Raw genomic sequence first — 21,222 nt, forward strand, 5'->3', positions numbered from 1 at the left:
TCATACCATGGTCAAAATCCTCCTCCCCAAACCGATGGTTGATGTGAGCATTACCCAAGGCTGCTGAACCATACCTGCATGATTTTATGCATTGCACTGCTGCCACATGATTAGCTGATTAAATAACTGCATTAATGAATAGGTATACAGGTGTTCCTAAGTGCGATATGAGGGGATAATGAGATACATGGTATAATGTAATGACTACAGTATGCATACTGTACACCACGTTATAATAAATGTGGATTTTTGAAATAATTACATGCTCTCATTTTTAACTGAATGTCATGATTAATTCCCTAGGCTGAGGAAACATGCACCTTTTGGTTATGTAACTTTTATTCTATCATTTAAGGGCAAAAAGAAATCAAACTTTAGTTTACTCTTTAAAAAAAAAAAAGAAAAAAGAAAAACCCACCCAATAAAGACACAAAACAGCATATCGCTGAAATATTTAGGCAATGAGAGTTTCTTTTTCTCAGCATATTAAAAAAAGAAAATATGACAGTTTGGTAAAAAGTCTATACTTAAATGAGAAGATATTAAAACTTAACTCTCTCCCCCCCCCAACTACTCAGACAAATGTGGGGAACTTAAACCCTGCATGTTTAAATATATTGGAAGGTTCAAAATGAAAATCAGGGGGGAATTAATGACACAAACTCTGATCAATTAAACTGCTTCATTTCACAACAAACATTAAGATTATGCAGGTTTTAAGCAGAGAATTTTACATTAGACATATAGTGATTTCTATAAACCATAAGAGAGTGTATCCCAAAGTGGCCATGCCATTTCCTAATGAATGTATGAAGACCATCATTCCTAACAGTATTAAGAAATACTGTAGGTTTAAAAAAAAAAAAAAAAGAAAAGAAAACCAGAGGGGTGCATTGCCACAGCATTTTGTTGCAAAACCATTTTTGATTTTGTATTACTCTACTTCTGATACATTTTATAGCACTTTATTTAAAGTGAAATCCAAATGTTTTATACAAACACAAACCTAAAATGCTTACATATATAAAAAGACAGAAAAATAAACAAGGCTAACAACAGTTTCCAGCTAGTTGGGCATGGCACCCATGCGTGGAGGGGAGTGCCAGACAGCAGAGCTTGTGCGCTTGAAGAAACGTGGTTTGCTCCTTTGGAAAATCTTCTCTAGTTTAGGCTGCTCAACATTCCCAAAGTAGGAGTGGAGATCCAGTGGGTCATAATACTGCTTCATAATAGCTTGCTGAAGCTGCATGCCTGTATACACAAGAGTCTATGCTTAATATATTCTGTTAAAACCACTTTTGAAGAAAAAAAAAAAAATAGAGGCAAGGGCAAGTAAAATCAAACCTCCAAAGAACCCCTCCCCAACACACACAAGAGAGAGAGAGAGAGAGAGAGAGAGGTGCCGATATCTTACCCTCAGCCCATGAAGGGATGGGTTTCCTGGGTGCCGACTCATCATCTGTAGAGTCATCACTGTTCTGATCCATGCCATAGTCCTCTGGATTGACTAAAACCTCAACCTTCTTACCTTTAGGTGTAATCTGGTAGGACTGTGGAGACTGCTGTAGGATACAAGTCATAAACAGTTTATCCTCTGGTGTAGACCACCACATCATCCAGACACACAACTTTTCCAGTCTGTACAATAACAAATTTAAAGGAAGGTGACCTTGAACATATGAATCCAGTTACCATATTTTAAAGAGCTGTTCCATTCAAAGAAAACAGCTTTGTGTTTAACCTAACAAGCACCGTTGCATACAGATACATCAATGCACTCATGAGGAAAGAAAAAATTATTTTATATACTGAGAGATGCTGTGTGATAGTATGGCGCTATACTGATTATATACTGGGGGGGGGTCTATTAAAATATGAGCACTCAATCCGTTTTAATAAATATTTCAGCAGTTCATTACAACTGCAAGATTTTGGCATGTAAATTTATCACCTTGTCAAACTCCACCTTTAACTGCTGACAAATTCAGCTTTCAGGTCTCATTGGCATTTTTTTTGGTATTGTGAAATTCTAGTATGGCAAGAACTCTACTCAGATGGCCTTTACCAGATTAATAAACAAGCATTAATCTTAAAGGGAGACAAGCGTTAACTTACCTCAACATCTACAGTAACATTCAGTGCTGATCCCTGATCAATCGTCTTATGAGCCGTCCCTTTGGCAGCAGGAGTTTTCATGACTGATTGCTGAAAGAGACGAACAACTGAATACCACCAATACCTGAAAATAAGGTAAGTGATCTGGCAGTAGAAGACAAGAGTCTCACCTCAATATCTACAGTAACATTTAGTGCAGGACTGTGTGTAAATGTGGTGTTAAGAGTTTTGCTGACAGGCAGTTTTACAACAGTCTGGAAAGGTGGACAAAATATAATTCAACACAATTAATGGTAAGGTAGCATGAAGGATTCCAGTTACTTTAGTAATAATAACAGTAATAATACAGTGGATGTAGTGGGTACAGTAGCAGCAGCAGCAGCACGTTTCTGTTGGGCCATTCTCTCCTCCTCAGCCCTTTTCTGCTCCTCAGCCCTTTTCTGCTCTTCTTCCTAAATGAATAATGCACACTTGATCTGAATATTTTATCTCTGAAATTCCTATAAATGCATGCCAACAAGTCTAGTCCTTGTTACAAATTTGTATGCCTGAAATACTTAAAAAAAAAAAAAACAACCTATGAGTAGCTATTGAAGAAAAACTAAAGAGGATGACATTTGACCTTGCTGTGACACGGATTTGGATTGATTCCTAATCGACTGAATCAGTTCATCTGCTGGTTACAGTGACAATCCATGAACATCATTCAACCACTCCTCCTAAAGTTCATGCTTGGTGGGATGCACAACCCAAAATGATAATGCCTGAAACCCCCTAGTACATAGAGAACACAATCTAAAAGCAACCTCCCTGTCCCTCCCAAAATAATCGAAAACAAACACCCACAATAAACTTGAAAAATGTTTTCTTGATGGCCACTGTGAATTACAGGAGCAGAGGTCAGAGACTGACCTTCCTCCTCTTCTCCTCCAGCTCTCTCCTCTCTTTCTCCTTGGCTGCTCTCTCCAGTTCCTTCTGAAGAGCTATGGCCTTCTCCCGCTCCACTCTCTCCCGCTCTAACTGCTCTCTGAAACAGTTTAATTTCCTATTATGTGCTTGCCCCATTTTCCCCATGTAATACCATCAAGAATTAAAAAAGTATGAGAAAAATGACCGATTTGGGGAGTTTTCAGCACCAACCTCTCAGCAGCAGCCTGTCGTTCTCGCTCCCTCTCTCTCTCCTCATGTTGCCTCTCGCGCTCTCGTTCCCGCTCTTGCTCCTTCTTGAGCTCCAGAGCACGAGCAGCCTCGGCTTGTTTGCGTGCCTTCTCCCTCTCCTCCTCAGCCTTACGCTTGGCCAGGAGCTCCTGGTGTCGCCGCTCTTCCTCCTCCTGGGAAGGAACACATACTTCAGCGTGACATTCAGTAGGGATGGATGATGTGGCTTTCCAACATCAACTTTCAGAAAATATTTGGAAGATTGGGGAAAAGACTTTGGTTATAGAGCAAGGTTGCAGTGCATCTGATCCATCTAAAAACCCAAGTCCAAAAAAACAAAACCCTCCATTTTTTAAATATTTTTTTGGGGGGCTTTTTTCACCTTTATTGGATAGGACAGTGTAGAGACAGGAAATGAGCGGGAGAGAGAGACGGGGAGGGATCAGGAAATGACCTCGGGTCAGAATCGAACCTGGGTCCCCGGATTTATGGTATGGTGCCTTAGCCGCCTGAGCCACAATGCCCCCACTCCATTTTTTTTAACTGAGAAATGTTAGTTAAAAAAAAAAAAAAAAAAAAAAAAAAGATGCTCATTTTGAACTTGATGTCAGCAACACATTTCAGAAAAGTTGGAATGGGGCAACAAAAGACTGAAAAAATTGAGTAATGCTAACCCCCCCCCAAAAAAATCCAACCCTCATTTGGTTAATTGGTAACAGGTCAGTAACATGATTGGGTATAAAAAGAGCATCCCAGAGAGGCTGAGTCTCTCAGAAGTAAAGATGGGGAGGGGTTCACTGCTCTGTGAAAGACTGCGTGGGCAAACAGTGCAACAATTTACAAAACTTTCCTCAATGTAAAATTTCAAAGAATTTGGGGATCACATCATCTGTGGTACAGATCATTAAATGATTCACAGAATCTGGAGAAATCTCTGTATGCAAGAGACAAGGCTGAAAACTGACATTGGATGCCTGTGATCTTCAGGCCCTCAGGCGACACTGCATTAAAAGCAGACATGTCTGTAGTGGAAATCACTGTATTGACTCAAGAACACTTCAGAAAACCATCGTGTGTGAAGAGAGTTCATTACTGCATCCACAAATGCAAGTTAAAACCAGATAAATAATATCCAGAAACACCACCGCCTCCTCTGGGCCCGAGCTCTTTTACGATGGACTGAGACAAAAGTGGAAAATTGTTCCGAAGTCTGATGAATCAAAAGTAGAAATTTTTAGAAATCATGGACACCATGTCCCTCTAGGCAAAAGAGGAGAGGGACCATCCGGCTTATCAGTTCAAAAGCCAGCATCTGTGATGGTATGAGGGTGCATTAGTGCACATCTCAGAAGGCACGATTAATACTGAATGAATGATTATATAACTAATACACACACACACACACACACACACACACACACACACACACACACACACACACACACACACACACACACACACTTACTTCAGAGCAACATGCTGCTATCTCGAGTGCCTTCAACACCATCCAGAACCCTATTGCTTCAGGACAAACTGAACCGGATGCGAGTGGACCCCTGCCTGGCCACCTGGATCTCCAGCTACCTCAGTGACCGGCCACAGTACGTCAGGCTGAAGGACATCACATCTGACACTGATTAGCAGCACCGGAGCACCCCAGGGCACGGTGCTGGCCCCTCTTCTCTTCACCCTGTACACCGCAGACTTCTGTTACAACTCGGAGCTGTGTCACATTCAGAAGTTTGCCGATGACACAGCTATCGTTGGGTGTATCAGTGACGACAGAGAGGAGGAGTATAGGAGCCTGGTGAGGGACTTTGCTGTGTGGTGCAACAGGAACCATCTGCAGCTCAACACCTCGAAGACCAAGGAGCTGGTCATTGACTTTGGGAGGTCCAGACCAAGGTCACAACCAGTTCTGATCGAGGTAGTCTAGGTGGAGGCTGTGGATTCCTACAAGTACCTCAGGCTGTGGCTGGACAACAAGCTGGACTGGACTTGCAACACCAAACACTTATACAGGAAGGGACAGAGCAGGCTATACTTCCTTAGGAGGCTGCGGTCCTTTAACATCTGCAGGAAACTCCTGTGGATGTTCTATCAGTCTGTGGTCGCCAGTGTCCTGTTTTACACCGTGGTGTGCTGGGGGGCAGCACATCCAAGGAGGACACATCCAGGCTGGACAAACTGATCAGGCGGGCCGGCTCTGTGGTCGGCATGAAGCTGGACTCTCTGGTGACGGTGGCAGAGAAGAGGTCTATGGGCAAACTATTGAACATCACGGACGATGCCAGTCACCCTCTGCACACCGTCATCAGCAACCAGAGGAGCCTGTTCAGTGACAGAATGCTCCTTCCCAAGTGCAGGACGAACAGACTCAAAAACTCCTTTGTCCCTCACGCCATCAGACTGTACAACTCCTCTCTAGGGGGGAGGAGGGGTAACAGGAGGACAGAGGACTGGAAGGAGCAGTAGCCTAGCCTAACAATAAGCAATACCGGACAATGTGCAATATAATGTGCAATCTCTCTCATGCTGCCCCCCCTTTCCCTTCTTCCCCATATCTTATTCTTTTTATTTGTATATGTAAATAATTTGTTTTAATTTATCTAGAAGTTCTCTCTATTTATTTTCTCTGTTCATCTGTAATGATGCTGCTGGAATCTTAATTTCCCTGAGGGAACCCTCCCAAAGGGATCAATAAAGTTCTCATCTAATCCAGACAAAATCTTTTTTCAGGGAAGGCCTTCCTTCTTTCAGCAAGACAAAGCCAAACTGCTTTCTGCACATTAAAATTGCATAGCTCCATAGTTTAAAAAAATAAGTTTGTCCAGGTGCTAAATTGGCCTGCCTGTAGTCCAGATTTGTCTCCCATTTAAAATGTTTGGTGCATTATGAAGCACAAAATACAACAAAGCATTTTGTCCCTCTAACAGTTGAGCAACTGAAATTGTGCATCAGGCAAGAACGGGACAACGTTTCTCTTTCAAAACTAGAGCAATTGGTCTCCTCAGTTCCCAAACATTTACAGATTGTTAAAATTCGAGGTGATGCAACACCGTGGTAAACATAACCCCTGTCCCAACTTTGAAACATACTGCTGACATCAAATTCAAAACGAGCGCGAGCATATTTTTATACATCTCCCCCTCAATTTTGGTATGTTTTTACTCAAATATAACTACACTGAAGTTTAAAGCTAGACTGCCTTTCAGATTTTTCAAGTGTAGGTCATAAAAACAATTTTCCCGACACCCAATTATTTTTATTTAGTGGACCGAAAGCTACTGAATTCAAATTACAAACTTCCAATTTTATTATTTTTTTAAATAAATAAAAATTAATGAATTGAGAGCCCCGTGGCCCTAAATTCTCCACTGTTTTTTTTCTTGCTTCACCATGACACAAAACAAGAGACTGCCATGCATCACGTGGTGGGCTTTCCCTGTTCGCGCAAGGCATTGTGGGATACGAATTTGAAACTTGAGAGAAAAATGGACGAGTGAGTGTGCAAATGAAACGTGAAAAACCAACTACAGTAACGGAAATCGAGAAGACACGTTATATACGAAGGAAAGGAAACGCAGGACCAAACTAATAAATATTGGTGGTCAGTGAGCACCCTGGTGTGATCAGCTGTTTGCTTAGCGACAGAATGATGTAACCGTCAGTCCTCTGTCTGCTTGAAGCATGAAATCGCTTGCACATTATTTGCTAGGGAATCCACTCAAAGTACAGAACTTGCCAGCCACAGAATGGCCTGCATTTTTGTGAGATATTACAGAAATAAACTTACATCACAATGACCAAATTTCAGAGGGAACTAACACTACGTTAAGGCCAAGTTTACATTAGACCGTATCTGTCTCGTTTTCTTTGCGGATGCACTGTCCGTTTACATTAAACCGCCTGGAAACGCCGGGAAACGGGAATCCGCCAGCGTCCACGTATTCAATCTAGATCGTATCTGGTCTGGTGCTGTGTAAACATTGAGAATACGCAGATACACTGTGCTGAGCTCTAGCTGGCGTCGTCATTGGACAACGTCACTGACATCCACCTTCCTGATTCGCTGGCGTTGGTCATGTGACACGACTGCTGAAAAACGGCGTGGACTTCTGCCTTGTATCACCTTTCATTAAAGAGTATAAAAGTATGAAAATACTGCAAATACTGATGCAAATACTGCCCATTGTGTAGTTATGATTGTCTTTAGGCTTGCCATCCTTCCACTTGCAAGTGGTAAGTGACGCGCATGCCCGATATGCACTGAGATCACACACACAGCGGCTCAGTCCCGAATTACTGCTCGTGCGCTTCACTCACGCGCTGTGTGAGCTGCGCAGGGCCGGAGTGCGCACCCTCCAGAGGGCACTCGCTGTTCAGGGCGGAGTGATTTGGAGCGCAGGATGCCTGCGGAGCCGAGCGTATCCGTGTATTGGCGTTGCTGTGTGCAGGCGAATCGTTTATTGGTGTTGCTGTGTGCATGTTAATCGTTTTAAAAACGTCAATCTGATGATCCGCTGATACGGTCTAATGTAAACCCCACCTAAGACTGCAACCTGAAACGACCCATATCCGATTTGTTGTGAAATCCGATTTTTTTGTTAGGCCGTTCACATTACCAATTATATGAGACTTGTATGCGATCTCCAATATGAACGGAAAACGACCCAAAAGTGTCCCGCATGCGCAAACTGACACGTAATAAGCACATCTACGTAATACGTTAAAAAAAAAAAAAAAAGCGCACTCATGTTTAATGATTTCTTTTTTTTGTTTGTTTGTTTAATTATCTGGTTAGTGTTAAAGTGTGAGGTCTCGTGTGTGTTTGTTTCTGAACTGAAATGAAAACGTGTAGCCTGGTAACGAGGGTTGACTCCTAAATGTCTCTCTAATTTCTATAAGTGTACTACATGTTACTAGGAAGTAATGGATTTTTAAACTCTATAGTGCACTCGAGCTTCAGTAGGCAGTCATTTGGGATACGGCCGCTGTATTACCAAACTCTTAATTCAGGCTTAATAATTTGCACATATTTATTTCGTCATATTAATAAACTTTTTCTACATTTTTATAAATATTTATTTAGATTGTTTATAGCCAGCTGAATTCTGCAGCTTCTCTCAGTGCTGGCTCAAGGTGCAGAAACCAGTGCAGTTTGCGATGGAGATGAGGCGAGACCTGGCGATGTGGTTTTTGTGGCGGCAGCGGAACTCACACAATAATCTGATTAACAGCAGACTAATGAGACCGAAGGTGTCAAATTACTGGAAATTTCCAGAACAATCTTATAAAGTAATACAGGATGGTTTAAGTTATAAATCAGTTATAGAAACTGTTTTATTTAATCAGGCTAACAGATCAACATCCAGGTCCCTACCAAATCCACCATTAGCTTGATCAATTCTATAAAAGTCTATTTAAATTCTGAAAACTGTACAAATGTTGTTTTCCACCAAAGAGGCGGGATTAGCCAACGCAGAATAGTGACGTTTGTCTCTTGTTGATGACGTGTAGGTCGCATGAATGCGACCTGTCCGGTCAGACTGCAGTCGCATGTGAAAATATCGGATATGCATCGGATTTAGGACCACATATCCAAGCGGCCTGGGTCGCATGTGAAAAAAATCGGATCTGCGTCATTCAGATTGTCAATAACAAATCGGATACAGGTCACATATGGGCAAAAAAAATCGGATATGGGTCGTTTCAGGCTGCAGTCTGAACGTAGTCTAAATTTCACCAAGTTTATGAAATCGAAAGGCCGTCCACTTTCAAGATTGAAAGTGTGACATTTTGTTGAAACAATGAATTTCTGAAAATAAGAAAGGCCAGTAGCAGCTTCTGTATTTTAGAACAAAGACGGACATTTTCTAAAACATTTTCATGCAGTGGGATTAAGTATGAAAGTGCTCACAACTTGCTGAAGCTTTTTCTTCCGTGCTGCTTCTTCCTGTTTCTTGCGAAGTTCCAATTCCTCTTGACGCTTCGTTGCCACTTTTTTCTTAGCTTTCTCCTCAGCGAGCCGCTCCACACGCATCTGACAGTGCAAGATAAAGGTTACAATCTAGACTTACAAACCTGTTCATAGGAGCCTCTCAATTATATAAAGATTTTAACTTGAAACAAAAACCTACAAATTGCATTCAATGAGCAGAACACTTGTTAAATGATAACCAACCATATCGTTTTTCTTCTCCATTTGTGCCATTTTCTCTTCTATTTTTTTCTTCTTTTCCAGCTCCTTCTCCTTTTCTCCTTTCACTCGGGCCTCCACTACCCGTCTCAAACGCTCGTCCCGTTTCCTAAAAAGGAGACATTTCTATAGCTTAATCTCCTCAAAAACACACACACTGGATTTTATTTATTTTTGTAGGAGAGAGAGAGAGAGAGAGAGAGACACTTTCATACTTTTTCATTTCTTCCTGTTTCTTCCTTCTCTCCTCCTCCAGCTTTTTCTTTCTTTCATTTTCTTGTTCAATCTTCTTGTTAAGAGCATCCCATTTCTGTCGCTCCCGCTCCTGACCGAAGAGGTAGGTAGGTCAGGGAGAGTAATGACAAACACACACAGTGCCAAATCTGACAGCCATGGGGTGATTTTAATGAGACGTTAATTGGGTTGGAAATTAGGATGATTAATAAGTAAATGGTCCCCCCACCCAGGTGCAGCCTTTGGAACTCAAGTCATAGCCATGTATTGGAGTAGTAAAGCATTGCCAAATATACACCCATCTTTTAGTAAGGTCGAATAATCCTTGACACATGAACAGTACGAGTCCCTTATCCCAAATGGGGATGTAACAGCTTTAATCAATGGTGCAAAACTAGGTACTAAAATAGCAATTTTCCACCGAACGGTATAGCACGGCACAAGTCAGTAACAAATCAGAACCCAGGACAAATCAATAACTGGGCCAAATACATGTGATGATTTATTGTCACGTACAAGTGAGAGTATGTCTGGGAATACCAGTAATGGGCAGGAGACACAGCAATCCTTACTTAACTGCAAAATGCACACCAAATTAGTGCAGCAATCCTTACTTAACTGCAAAATGCACACCAAATTAGTGCACCAATACTTAAACTTTAGATATGCACAGGTTCTAAAGCTGAAATGCAAATGGTATTCTATACTAATATATATATATATATATATATATATATATATATATATATATATATATATATATATATATATATATATATGGCATTACATAGGATGTACAGCACCATTATGTTATACTTTATATAGGGTGTAAACAAAGTGAATAGGGAGCCATTTAAGGCACGCTAGAAGATGGCAGAAAGGAACCGAGGTATAAAATGTAAAATAAAAGGTAAATTGTGTGTAAATAAATACATCTGAATTGAATTGATTAAACAGACAAAATGGATAGATGGATAAAACTGATGTGAAATGTTGATGTTAATTCACTAAAATCAGCCAAAAAACTTGGCAAGCAAAAAACTTTGCCAGATATTTTCTACACTACTACTATGCAAGAGAAGTGACTCCAGACACTCAGGATGACTGCATGTGACCAATCAATGGACTATTTTAGGTCCACCTGTATGTCCCTGTTAGACCGACTTGGTACTCGGACACAAAGGAGAACCAAATTCAGCAAGGATAGCGCACGGCTTACGTGGCAGTGAAAACGTAATTCTCTCACATCAAGTCATGCTGCACTGTCAAGTGGAAAGGCACTATAAAGCACAGCTCCTTCAGTGATGTTTGGTGTTAAATTCTGATTGTGCACAAACAATAAAGAAGGCAGTAATTTGGTGTATAGAATTTGATACAGGAACAAACCAAATCATGCAGAATCTGGTCAGTGTTAACATGCGAGCCACAATACAAAATCCCAAGCAGACCAGAGTTTAAAAGGTCATAGGCAACAGTTTTAATTTTATGCACATTTGAAACTTTATATGTTAAAAACCTTCTGTAATTTTCTTCTGGTCCCAAGCAGTATTGTTAATAAGTAATAATTAAAATAAGTTAGTGCGGATCGCGGCGAATTTCTGTTCGGCTATTTTCGTGACCACTTGGCGCGTGACGTCATTTAAGCCAAACAAACCGCTTGAGTTGAGTCCACTTCCATTTACTTACATTGCCGTTCGGCTCGAGTGCAGACGTGCGTTCAGGAATTTCCAAAGAAAAAGCCCATGCCTTATTGTTGTACAGTGAACTGTAACAACGGGACCGGTTCAGAAAGAAGTTTTTACCTTTTTCCGAGAGAGGAGAAGACGCAGAGCGAGAGGGTTGGCTTTTTCCAAAAGAGGAGAAGAGGCAGAGCAAGAGGATTGGCTTTTTCCAAGAGAGGAGAAGAGGCAGAGCGAGAGGATTGGCTTTTTCCAAGAGAGGAGAAGCGGCAGAGCGAGAGGGTTGGCTTTTTCCAAAAGAGGAAAAGAGGCGGAGCGAGAGGGTTGGCTTTTTCCAAGAGAGGAGAAGAGGCACAGCGAGAGGGTTGGCTTTTTCCAAAAGAGGAGGAGAAGAGGCGGAGCGAGAGGGTTGGCTTTTTCCAAAAGAGGAGAAGAGGCGGAGCGAGAGGGTTGGCTTTTTCCAAAAGAGGAGAAGAGGAAGAGCGAGAGGGTTGGCTTTTTCCGAAAGAGGAGGAGAAGAGGCAGAGCGAGAGGATTGGCTTTTTCCGAAAGAGGAGAAGAGGCAGAGCGAGAGGATTGGCTTTTTCCGAAAGAGGAGAAGAGGCAGAGCGAGAGGATTGGCTTTTTCCGAAAGAGGAGAAGAGGCAGAGCGAGAGGATTGGCTTTTTCCGAAAGAGGAGACAAGGCAGAGAGAGTGGATTGTGCACATGAAGCCAGAGGGTTGTTTTTTTCCCCCGGAAGAGGAGACGAGGCAGAGAGAGTGGATTGTGCGCGTGAAGCCAGAGGGCTGGCTTTTTCCGAAACAGGAGAAGAGGCGGACAGAGTGGATTGTGTGCGTGAGGGGGTGGAAAAACAAAAACAAACAAACAGTCAAGCAGTCAAAGACGACACGGAGCAGCAACGCTCAAGCAAAAGGGAGAAGATTGGAGGGAAACATTTTTACTTTTGCTTGCAATTGACAAGTCAAGAATCCTGAGGGATCCTGTACAATCATTGTGGAAATGAGACAAAGGGATATTTCCTCGCTCAGAGTAAGCTATAAATAGTATAATGCCGCAGATGGCAGGCTAATGTGGCCTACCGGCGCACTGTCAAGTAATCGTTACCTATATCCACTAGGGAGGGCGGTTTAATTATTCTTCAAAAGGGCTCTTATTTAGTATTACGACAAAAGTAGGAATTTATCATAACTACCAGGATAATTCGTTTGGGCGCGAGTCTTGTTGAGGTCTGGGGTCACCGCGATCAGAGTCGGCCGAGTCACTGTCCGATTCCAAGGCTGCACAGTCAAAACAGTGAGCCACGTTCACCGATTGCTTCACAACGGCCATAGGTTCATACATATATGGTTTCACCTCTCGATATTCAATTTGGAGAGTTCCTACTTCAAAATCGTTATCGCTTTCGGACATTTTACACAACCTCTCACGACCAAAGTTCGTACACGTGTGCTCGGTTCGCAATAAACACAGAACTGTTCCCAGTCTGTTTGGCTTAAATGACGTCATGACGACGGTCCCCTGGCGGTGAAAGTGCGCATAAGTGAGATGTAAACAAACCTTCAGAAATTGAGCAAAACAGTATATTTTAAGCGTTTTATTCAATTTTAGAGTGCAAATTAGACACTAGGAAAATTGAATTAGCTTTTTGGGTCGTTCTTCTAAAACAATACATTTGATATTCTATGTTTCACCTCCAACCCTTAACCCTTACCTATGACCTTTAAGACTAACGATGTTGACACAAATACTGAGGACTAAACAGAACCGTGAGCAAGGTGAACCATTACACCCCTAAATGTTAGATGCCAAAAAGTAAGCACCCAATTACATGTGTACACAGACCTCCCAAACAAATAAACAAACAAACAAACAAACAAACAAAAAAAGGTCAGTGGCTTAAACCAATACCAGAGTTTAACTTACCACTGAGCCAGTGCTCAACTGGGGGGGGAACAAACAAGAGCAGGATTACTAGCTCAGCAAGTATGCTACATCTGCTTTTAACCCATTAGTCGTGATCAAATATCTAAGTGAAACAATTCCAAGCCCACAATCTATGTGATGAAAGACCTTGATAAGCAGTGTAATTTTAGCATTAATGGTCTGTGTGAGGTGAGCAGACTGTTACCTTGACATCAAGTTTTCCACTCTGTTTAATAAAGGATTTCATGACAGAGCTACGACCAAGAGAGTTTGGAGTCATCATCAGCAGCTGGTTCTTCTGCACCGTGTGCAGGAAAGAGCGCATGCCGGGTGTGATGCCCTATTACAGCCAAAACAAAACGCATGTAGGTAATTTAAAACTAGACCAAGGAATGTCAACAATTTCCCGATTAACTAACATTCAGAAGAGATATAGACAGAAATAGCTGATCCCTGAGGAGCATTACAATTGGTTAATTATGGAAGGGGTCTTACAGTCATGCACTTCTTGGGAGGAGAGTGCTTCTTCTTGGGGGTGCTGAATGCTTCTGCTGCTGCCTCTGCGGCTGCACGTTTGGAAGCTGAGCGAGAGGCCCTGAAACACACAACTACTAGTACACACTATTCTAAACTATATAAAATTAGCACAAGCTAAAACAGAGTATTAGCAAAGCAAACTTACCGAACATCATCCTGAGCGTTTTTCCCACTGTCATCTACAGATAAACACACAGAGTTGCAACCATTTCAGGACTTTTATTAAAAAAAAAAAGTGTATGTAATGCCTTATTGTAACACTTTAAAATGAATATTTTATTAGTAACAACCAAAATGACTTAATAAAGCTTGGGGGATAATATTGGTTATTTTATCATCAAGCATAAAACTAATCGATAAATCGCGGCTTTCGGATCCCGGAAAAAGGCAGCCTTGCCCCAGGGCTAATCTCGCATGACGTCACGCATGGAACCCTGGTTATCTGGGTCATTTTGGTTCCTTTGACACTGTGCTTGTTTACTCCCTGAAATTGGATACATTTTTGTTGAAATCTTACAAAAATAACGATAGGAAAGCGCTGCATTGTGTTTGGACATTCAAATTGATATATAACAGGACATTCAATTCACAAATTTCCGAGAAATGACACTAATCTAAAGCAACAGTGGGTGAGGTTTGTACAAACGAAGTGGGCAGATTTCATGTCGCCTACTAATAATAAATTAGATTCATCAAGTGTTCATCACCACCAGAACGACCACATGAGAATTACTGGAGAAAAAAAAAAAAAAACATTTATTTAATAAATGACGTTTGAACAGTTCGTTGACTCTCCTATTATCGTCCACTTCATATTTTCTTTCAATAATTACACTGAATAAGTATGTTTTAAAGTTCATATGTTTTAATTTACTGAGGTACATGTAAATATTTTCCCTATATTTTACCATGGCCAGCTTGGAATAAAAATCCACAAACCAATCAGTGTTTCCAGTTCTCTCTGGCTGGTGGTGCGCTATCGGCGGTGAGTGGGACTGTCATGAATTGAGTTAACTGGCAGTTTCTCATCTTGGGGGCTCAAAAAGATAACCATTTGCTCCAGAATATTCTTAATAATCATCTGCCCCTTCATCCAACATAAGAATCCTAATCACTATCAGAATTCTCTCCAAAACATGATTCCATATTGAGACTAGTCTAACTACTGCTGCATACGAGAATGAAATTGAGACCTGGATTTGTTACACGTGATGTCACGCACCCTTTTGGGATCTTCCGGTTCAGTCTCGCCAGATTCCATGAAAATCAGCTGATTTTACATTCATTTACGGCCTTTTGGATCAGCTATGGTTTGAAAACACATGGTCAATCAACATGATTATTGCTTTGTACAAGGGGGAGGAGGAAAAAAAAAAAAAAAAAAAAAGTGGGGTTTAGGGACATTAAATCCACTTTAACATGCTGTTAAACCACACCACCTGAAGCAATAATTGTCTTCATGATGGCTAGGCTTTATTGTGTAGCCCAAGCTCCAGTTTTTGTCAGAGTCATTAACGGCCAATTTAACAATAAAGTGGAAGCTTCAGACACCATGGTACCTGATCCTGAGGGCTGAGCCATGGACCGGGTGAAGCGGCAGTTTTCCTGGACACTGGGAGATGCTGTCACTTCTTCCTCCACCAGTCTGGGAACATCCTCCACTACATGCTTCATGGGCTCAGACTCCTGATCAAGCACCTGCACACACACGTATGAGAATTCCCTAAATCACTTGAGGATATACAAGATAACTGCTAAGAGATTGTGGCTTTTAAATTAAAGTGCAAGCCAGCTGCACAAATGAAAACATACTTAGCCTTAATATTAAATCAGAAACTTGAGTAAAATAAAAAATTTGGAAATGAAGAAAATAGTAAATGTCAATTATTAGAGCCTTTTAGAGGTTTTATTATTAGAGTTTATGACATATATAAATTTCATTTTATGAATTATTTACCTTTTGAAATATGAGAATGTGCTTCTACTCCTCGAGGTCATTATGAATTTTTAATCTCATGAGAACTTTAAACTGACCATGCTAATGAACATCTTTACCTTAGGCTGGGTTGGCTCAGTTTTAACATTAGATTCTGCTGCTGCTGTCTCTCTCTCAGTAACCACCCTACAACAGAGGTGGTGATTAATCTCAGATACATAACTTGAGCATTGCAAAGAAAGAAAATTTTTTTACTTACTCCTCCATCCTGTCCTCCAGCAATTCCTCATTTTCCTCCGGTTCTATATCCACAGACACATCCCCTACACAAACAAGTTGTTTTTTTTTTTTATAAAAAAAAACAGACAAAAAAAAAACCACACCCCCTCAAGCATCAGCAATGTTATACACGGCAGGATAAGTATTTAGTTTTACATTGACCATAATCAACTTCAATCCCAACTGGCCACTGCAATGAAGGCCTGCAACCAGGGATCCGTGTTCAAACTTTCAGGAAAGATTAGTTCAGCTCCCACCAAGTTTATGCCCATAATTCAAGTGGGGAAAAGAGGCAAACTTTTTGCCAGGAACTCAGTTCCATTAAAAAGACATTTTGTAATAAAAATGCCTTACGCATGTCCTGAAGCAACAGGCTGTCAAATTTTTTTTTTGCTCCCCCATAAATAAATAAATGAAAAACAAAGAAACGAACCATACTATGGCATGACATTTCCAACAAGAATATTGCAAAATTTCCTACCTAATCATCTCATCACCTAATGTGGGTGCACAGACAACTGATCTACAGTGCACTGATTACAGGGATGTGATTTGGGGCTGGTGAAATTATCTGAAAATTTTAGCAGGGGGTCTGGGGGCTGTAGGCCCCCAGCTGGTCCAGGGCAGCGCCCTGGTGGGGGGACAAGGGGGGCAAAGCCCCCCCAAAGCTCCTGGGTTCTGGGGTTTTCTGACTTAAAAATTGTACTAAAATGGCAAGCAAACACACAAGAAAAAACTTGTCATGATTAACAAATTCAAGCCAATTTAATGGTCAACATGCAACTCAGAGCCCCTATAGTAAATTCAATTATTCTTAACTGACAAAAAGCCAAAACATGAAACCTAAAAATGTCATTCTAAATTAAAATCTGCATTAGAATAAATATAAAATTGTATAAGGAAAAACAAAATTTATACTTTCAATTACTGTCGAAGTTGAACATACCTAAATGTGTCTTTTCAAACAAACATGATGCAACATAAGAATTCATCCACAAGTCTTCAGGAACTCTCAAAGGAAAAAGATGCTCGCATCCATGTCCAGTTCCAGCATATCAGTCACTTTTTTCTGCAGTTTCTACTCTAGCAATGTCAACTTCATATACATAACTCCACAGTGTTCACTCACCAAAGGATAATCATAACTCCACAGTGTTCACTCACTTAAGGATATTCAAAACTGTGTTCACTCACTTAGGTTTCGTTTCTATCCTGGGCTCCAGCCCGACTTTGCACGTTCGTAGCTCGGGCAGGGGAGGTCCCAGCTGCCCCAAACTTGACAGCCAGGGTCCTCTGCCCTCTCCCCAAAGAAACAGTGCGGGCAGGGCGCGCCAGCCCCGCGCCTCGGGACGAAGAGCCACGGTGCTCGGCTTCAGTTTCGCTTTCCCATCGGCGGCTCCTGCCCGACTTTGCACGCTCGTAGCTCGAGCAGGGGAGGTCCCAGCCTCCCCAAACTTGACAGCCAGAGTCCTCTGCCCTCCCCCCAAAGAACCAGTGCGGGCAGGGCGCGCTAGCACCGCGCCTCGGGACGTAATTCGCCCCGAGGCGAGCCGCGGCGCTCCACTTAGGTTTTGTTTCTATCACGGGCTCCAGCCCGACTTTGCACGCTCGTAGCTCGGGCAGGGGAGGTCCCAGCTGCCCCAAACTTGACAGCCAGAGACCTCTGCCCTCTCCCCAAAGAACAAAATCGCTGAACAAATGTCTCACAGTCTTATGTCCAACGTCTGTAGCAACCTTTTTCTCCAACCATTCCCAGCGGAACTTGTTTTTCACTATTCTGTCGATTTCTTTAACTCGATTTGCATCTTTACGCTCGATCACGGAGGCTGCCATCTTTCAACTCTGTTTGAAGCGAGCTTACGTACAGCTATCTAACAAGCGCGTTCATTGGTTGTTACAGAGCGATGGGCCAATCACGTACCTTGTTTCATCTCAATGACGGAATTACTGAAAGTCGGAATGAATAGGATACGAATGAGGATTTTTGAGCGAAAAATCGGAAATTTTTTTTTCAAATTTTGAGGTGAAAAAAGCAGAATTCCACGAATTTGCGGAAAAGTCACATCCCTGTGATTAACGTTGGTCATTATGATTTTAATGTGTTACCAAATCTCCACAGTGAAAAACTTCCACATAGCCTGAGGTCACATGGAATTACAAAACACTGCTATAACGTACTGTAGTTTATCATCAGATATAGTAATTGCAGTTTTCATCCTGACAAAATGTTTCCAAAATCACTTCACTAATGGACAAGGATTTATCTGCTAAAGTTACTGTTTCATACTATTTAATAAATGTTTCTATTACCTACATTTCAAAAATAATATATATATATATATATATATATATATACACACACTTTTTATTTGAATAGAAACCTGGCCTATGGAAAGACTCAGCTCTTCATAAGCTTAACCATCCTATTTTTCAAACTTAGTGGCTTTCTCCAAATATTATAATAAATCCTGTCATTGTGTGCATGTGTAATCTCACCACTGACGGTGCTGCTGCATGTAGAGTTGCCTAGCCTGGCCTTCTTCTTCAGGAATGAGCGTCGAGAAGCACGCCGCACTGCTTCTTGCGTCATATTGTGCCTGAGGCCTGCTAGGGAGCGCCGCACCACCAGGGAGTGTCGGGTTGAGCGCCGCATCGATGCCTGGCTACCTGCATCTGCGATTGTAATCTTCTGTGCAGCGCGACCAGAAGAGGGGGAGCACTGAAGCAGCTTTTCAGCAGAAAGACGCTCAACTGAGGGGATTTTCACCACAACCTCAGACACCAGTGCCTGCACAGGAGGTGAAGAGCTGCACGACTCCTCTACCTTGTGCTCCTTTTTCTTTGAAACATTCTCAGGTGACTGTGGAGCAACTGGCGACTCCTCTGCCATCTTCTCAGCCTGCTCCTTTGCCTTGGCAGCTTTGTTGCGCGTGCTGCGTTTGACTGGCTCGCTGTCTGCAGCTACGGTGGCTTTATTACGGCGTGTGCGGCGAGCAGGCTCCTCAGCCACACTGTCAATACTGTTATTGGGGACATGTGAAACCACCAACTCAGAGACTGTATTTAGAGTGAGCTGGACTGAGGAACGTCGCAGGTTACTGCGCTTCCCCTTAGAAAAACTGAAAGAGAAAAAAAAAAAGTAATAAAAAAAAAGAAAAATGGTTACAACAGACACATAATGACTAAAGATTTGTAAGAATGTGCCAATATAGAAATTCTGGGCCGTTACATACTGTCAACATGTACATCTATATTTTATACATTGCAAAAATATATCATACACAAATAGGGAATAAAATTTTACTGTTTGTGCTCCAACAGCTACAAAACCTATCAAAATATACCAGAGGTGTTTTTTGTTGGTTTTTTTTGGGTGAGAGTAAGAATAGTGCCTGTAATCCCTCTTTAAAAACAGCATTATTGCCAATGTATAGTACTCAATGAGTACAAGCACAGTCTAAAACTCATGTATTTACACCGATTCAATGGTATAATCTCCTCACTCTCACCGTCTTCTGCTACGAGCGTCACTGAGCTCTGTGGACACCCGTTTCCTGCGGTTTGTCTTTTTCTGTGATGGAGTCTTTGGCATAAGCTCTGGCTCTGTGCTAAAGTCACTGCAATACAAACCCCCGAGAATTAGTTCTCTCCACATAATGACAGATCAAGCTCAACAGTAACAAAATCCATTGAGACAAAACAGAAACAGCAGTGTTCACTGATGCAAATCTGTACTGTATACCTGGAGAACATGCGTTTAGCCTCTTGCTGAATCTCCTCCAGCCATACCATGTGGACAGTCTCGATCTCATTGGTGAACACCTGCAGCTTCCCATTGAATACCTGCATGAGAGAACGCGTGGCCTCTGGCAGGGAACTCATGGCTGCGTCCCTAAAAACACAAAACGAGACTACTGAATGAGGGATGAAGTCAGAACTGAGAAAATGCACAACATAAAAAAAAAAACAACAACAAAGCTGTAGCTACAAATTAAGGAAATGGACATAAGGGATGCCTTTCGGTCAGCAGCAGGACTTCAGATCATATATACCTCATACGTTGACCCCTTTAAAATGAGATCTGAAGACAGGAATACACTGTTCAATTAAAAGTGAAAAAGATAAATAAAAAGGCATGTGCAAAAAGTCCATACTTTTTGCACATGCTTTTAGACTGTCAATATAAAGTGTCAAGATATCCATTTGATCCATGCACGACAAATATCAGGATTTACCCATTGTGCATTCTGCCATGAAAAACAGCATCACAGCACTGTATCTGCTTGGCTCATTTTAACTTAACCGTGGTTTAGAAACAAATCTACTGATTATTTACTTCCGGTTACTGCCAAATTTATTCTGAATGGCTCAGTAAAATGTAGGTAATTTAAACTACGACACCACCATGTAGCTCATTATAATTATGCAGCTTATTGTTTAAGGCGTTTTTTTTTATTTATTTATTTATTCCACTGGACTGTAGCTAGTTAGCTAGCTAGCTAGCTAGCAGTAAGCAAAAGAAAATATTAGCATCCTAGATCATTGATACATAACACGTACACAAAATGTGTAAAAAAAATAAATCTGGTTAAAACAAGGTTTCGATATTGTTCCTAAGAAAACATTAAACTAACGAGTCAATTTGCTAACCGTTGAAGCTTTGCTACCACAACTACCGACAAAAAGCTAACACACTATCAACTTCAGAGAAACACTGAACCAGTCTACCTTTTGGTTAAAAAAAACAAAAACAAAAAATAAGCCTAACAATTCAGTAGACGTCTTCTTCTGGCCCCGTGTCTCCGTTTATCAACAACATCCAAACCCGGCTGCACTACAAAAACAATTACAATTTCTCTCATATGTAGGAAATCGTCCTTTCGAGCCACCCGCTCAAAACGGTTTAAGTAGTTTAAAATTCTAAGAACACCAATCAGAGGCTACACGCCAAGCCATTGGTCAATATCTTTGTCTGTCAGACTCAATATGCCCAATCACAACAGAGAGCAGACGAGTTGACACAAATGGGCAGTCTTCTTAGAGGAAGTATAAAATCAGTCAATTTGATTGGACAACCCGGACGTCCATCATTGATTCAAACCACCCAATCCAACTGAAACTAGAAATCTAGCTCCGCCTTCTGGCTATATTTTTTCCCCC

The 21,222-nt window shown here is 41.5% G+C and overlaps 1 protein-coding gene across 4 annotated transcripts; it reads right to left on the reverse strand.

Annotated features, from left to right (window-relative positions):
• Positions 1 to 668: 668 nt before the first annotated feature.
• On the reverse strand, positions 669 to 20,975 carry incenp (inner centromere protein). 4 transcript variants are annotated; one of them, XM_060914682.1, is made up of 21 exons: positions 20,831 to 20,975; positions 19,805 to 19,954; positions 19,572 to 19,679; positions 18,559 to 19,181; positions 16,043 to 16,106; positions 15,903 to 15,969; positions 15,407 to 15,545; positions 13,993 to 14,026; positions 13,806 to 13,905; positions 13,516 to 13,650; positions 13,311 to 13,328; positions 9,688 to 9,797; positions 9,458 to 9,581; positions 9,194 to 9,316; positions 3,256 to 3,446; positions 3,028 to 3,142; positions 2,463 to 2,567; positions 2,286 to 2,369; positions 2,116 to 2,205; positions 1,415 to 1,562; positions 669 to 1,251 (listed from the first exon to the last, which is right to left on the reverse strand). In XM_060914682.1, exons 2-21 carry the CDS (start codon positions 19,942 to 19,944, stop codon positions 1,067 to 1,069), a joined length of 2,703 nt encoding a protein of 900 aa, XP_060770665.1. In that variant the 5' UTR covers positions 19,945 to 19,954; positions 20,831 to 20,975; the 3' UTR covers positions 669 to 1,066. The 4 variants fall into 4 exon arrangements, with proteins under 4 accessions (XP_060770665.1, XP_060770668.1, XP_060770664.1 ...); XM_060914685.1 differs by having other exon boundaries at positions 2,481 to 2,567; positions 20,791 to 20,975; XM_060914681.1 differs by having other exon boundaries at positions 20,791 to 20,975.
• Between the last annotated feature and the right edge of the window lie 247 nt (positions 20,976 to 21,222).

The sequence above is a fragment of the Neoarius graeffei genome, chromosome 2 (assembly GCF_027579695.1).
Source record: "Neoarius graeffei isolate fNeoGra1 chromosome 2, fNeoGra1.pri, whole genome shotgun sequence".
In the NCBI taxonomy this organism is placed as follows: domain Eukaryota; kingdom Metazoa; phylum Chordata; class Actinopteri; order Siluriformes; family Ariidae; genus Neoarius; species Neoarius graeffei.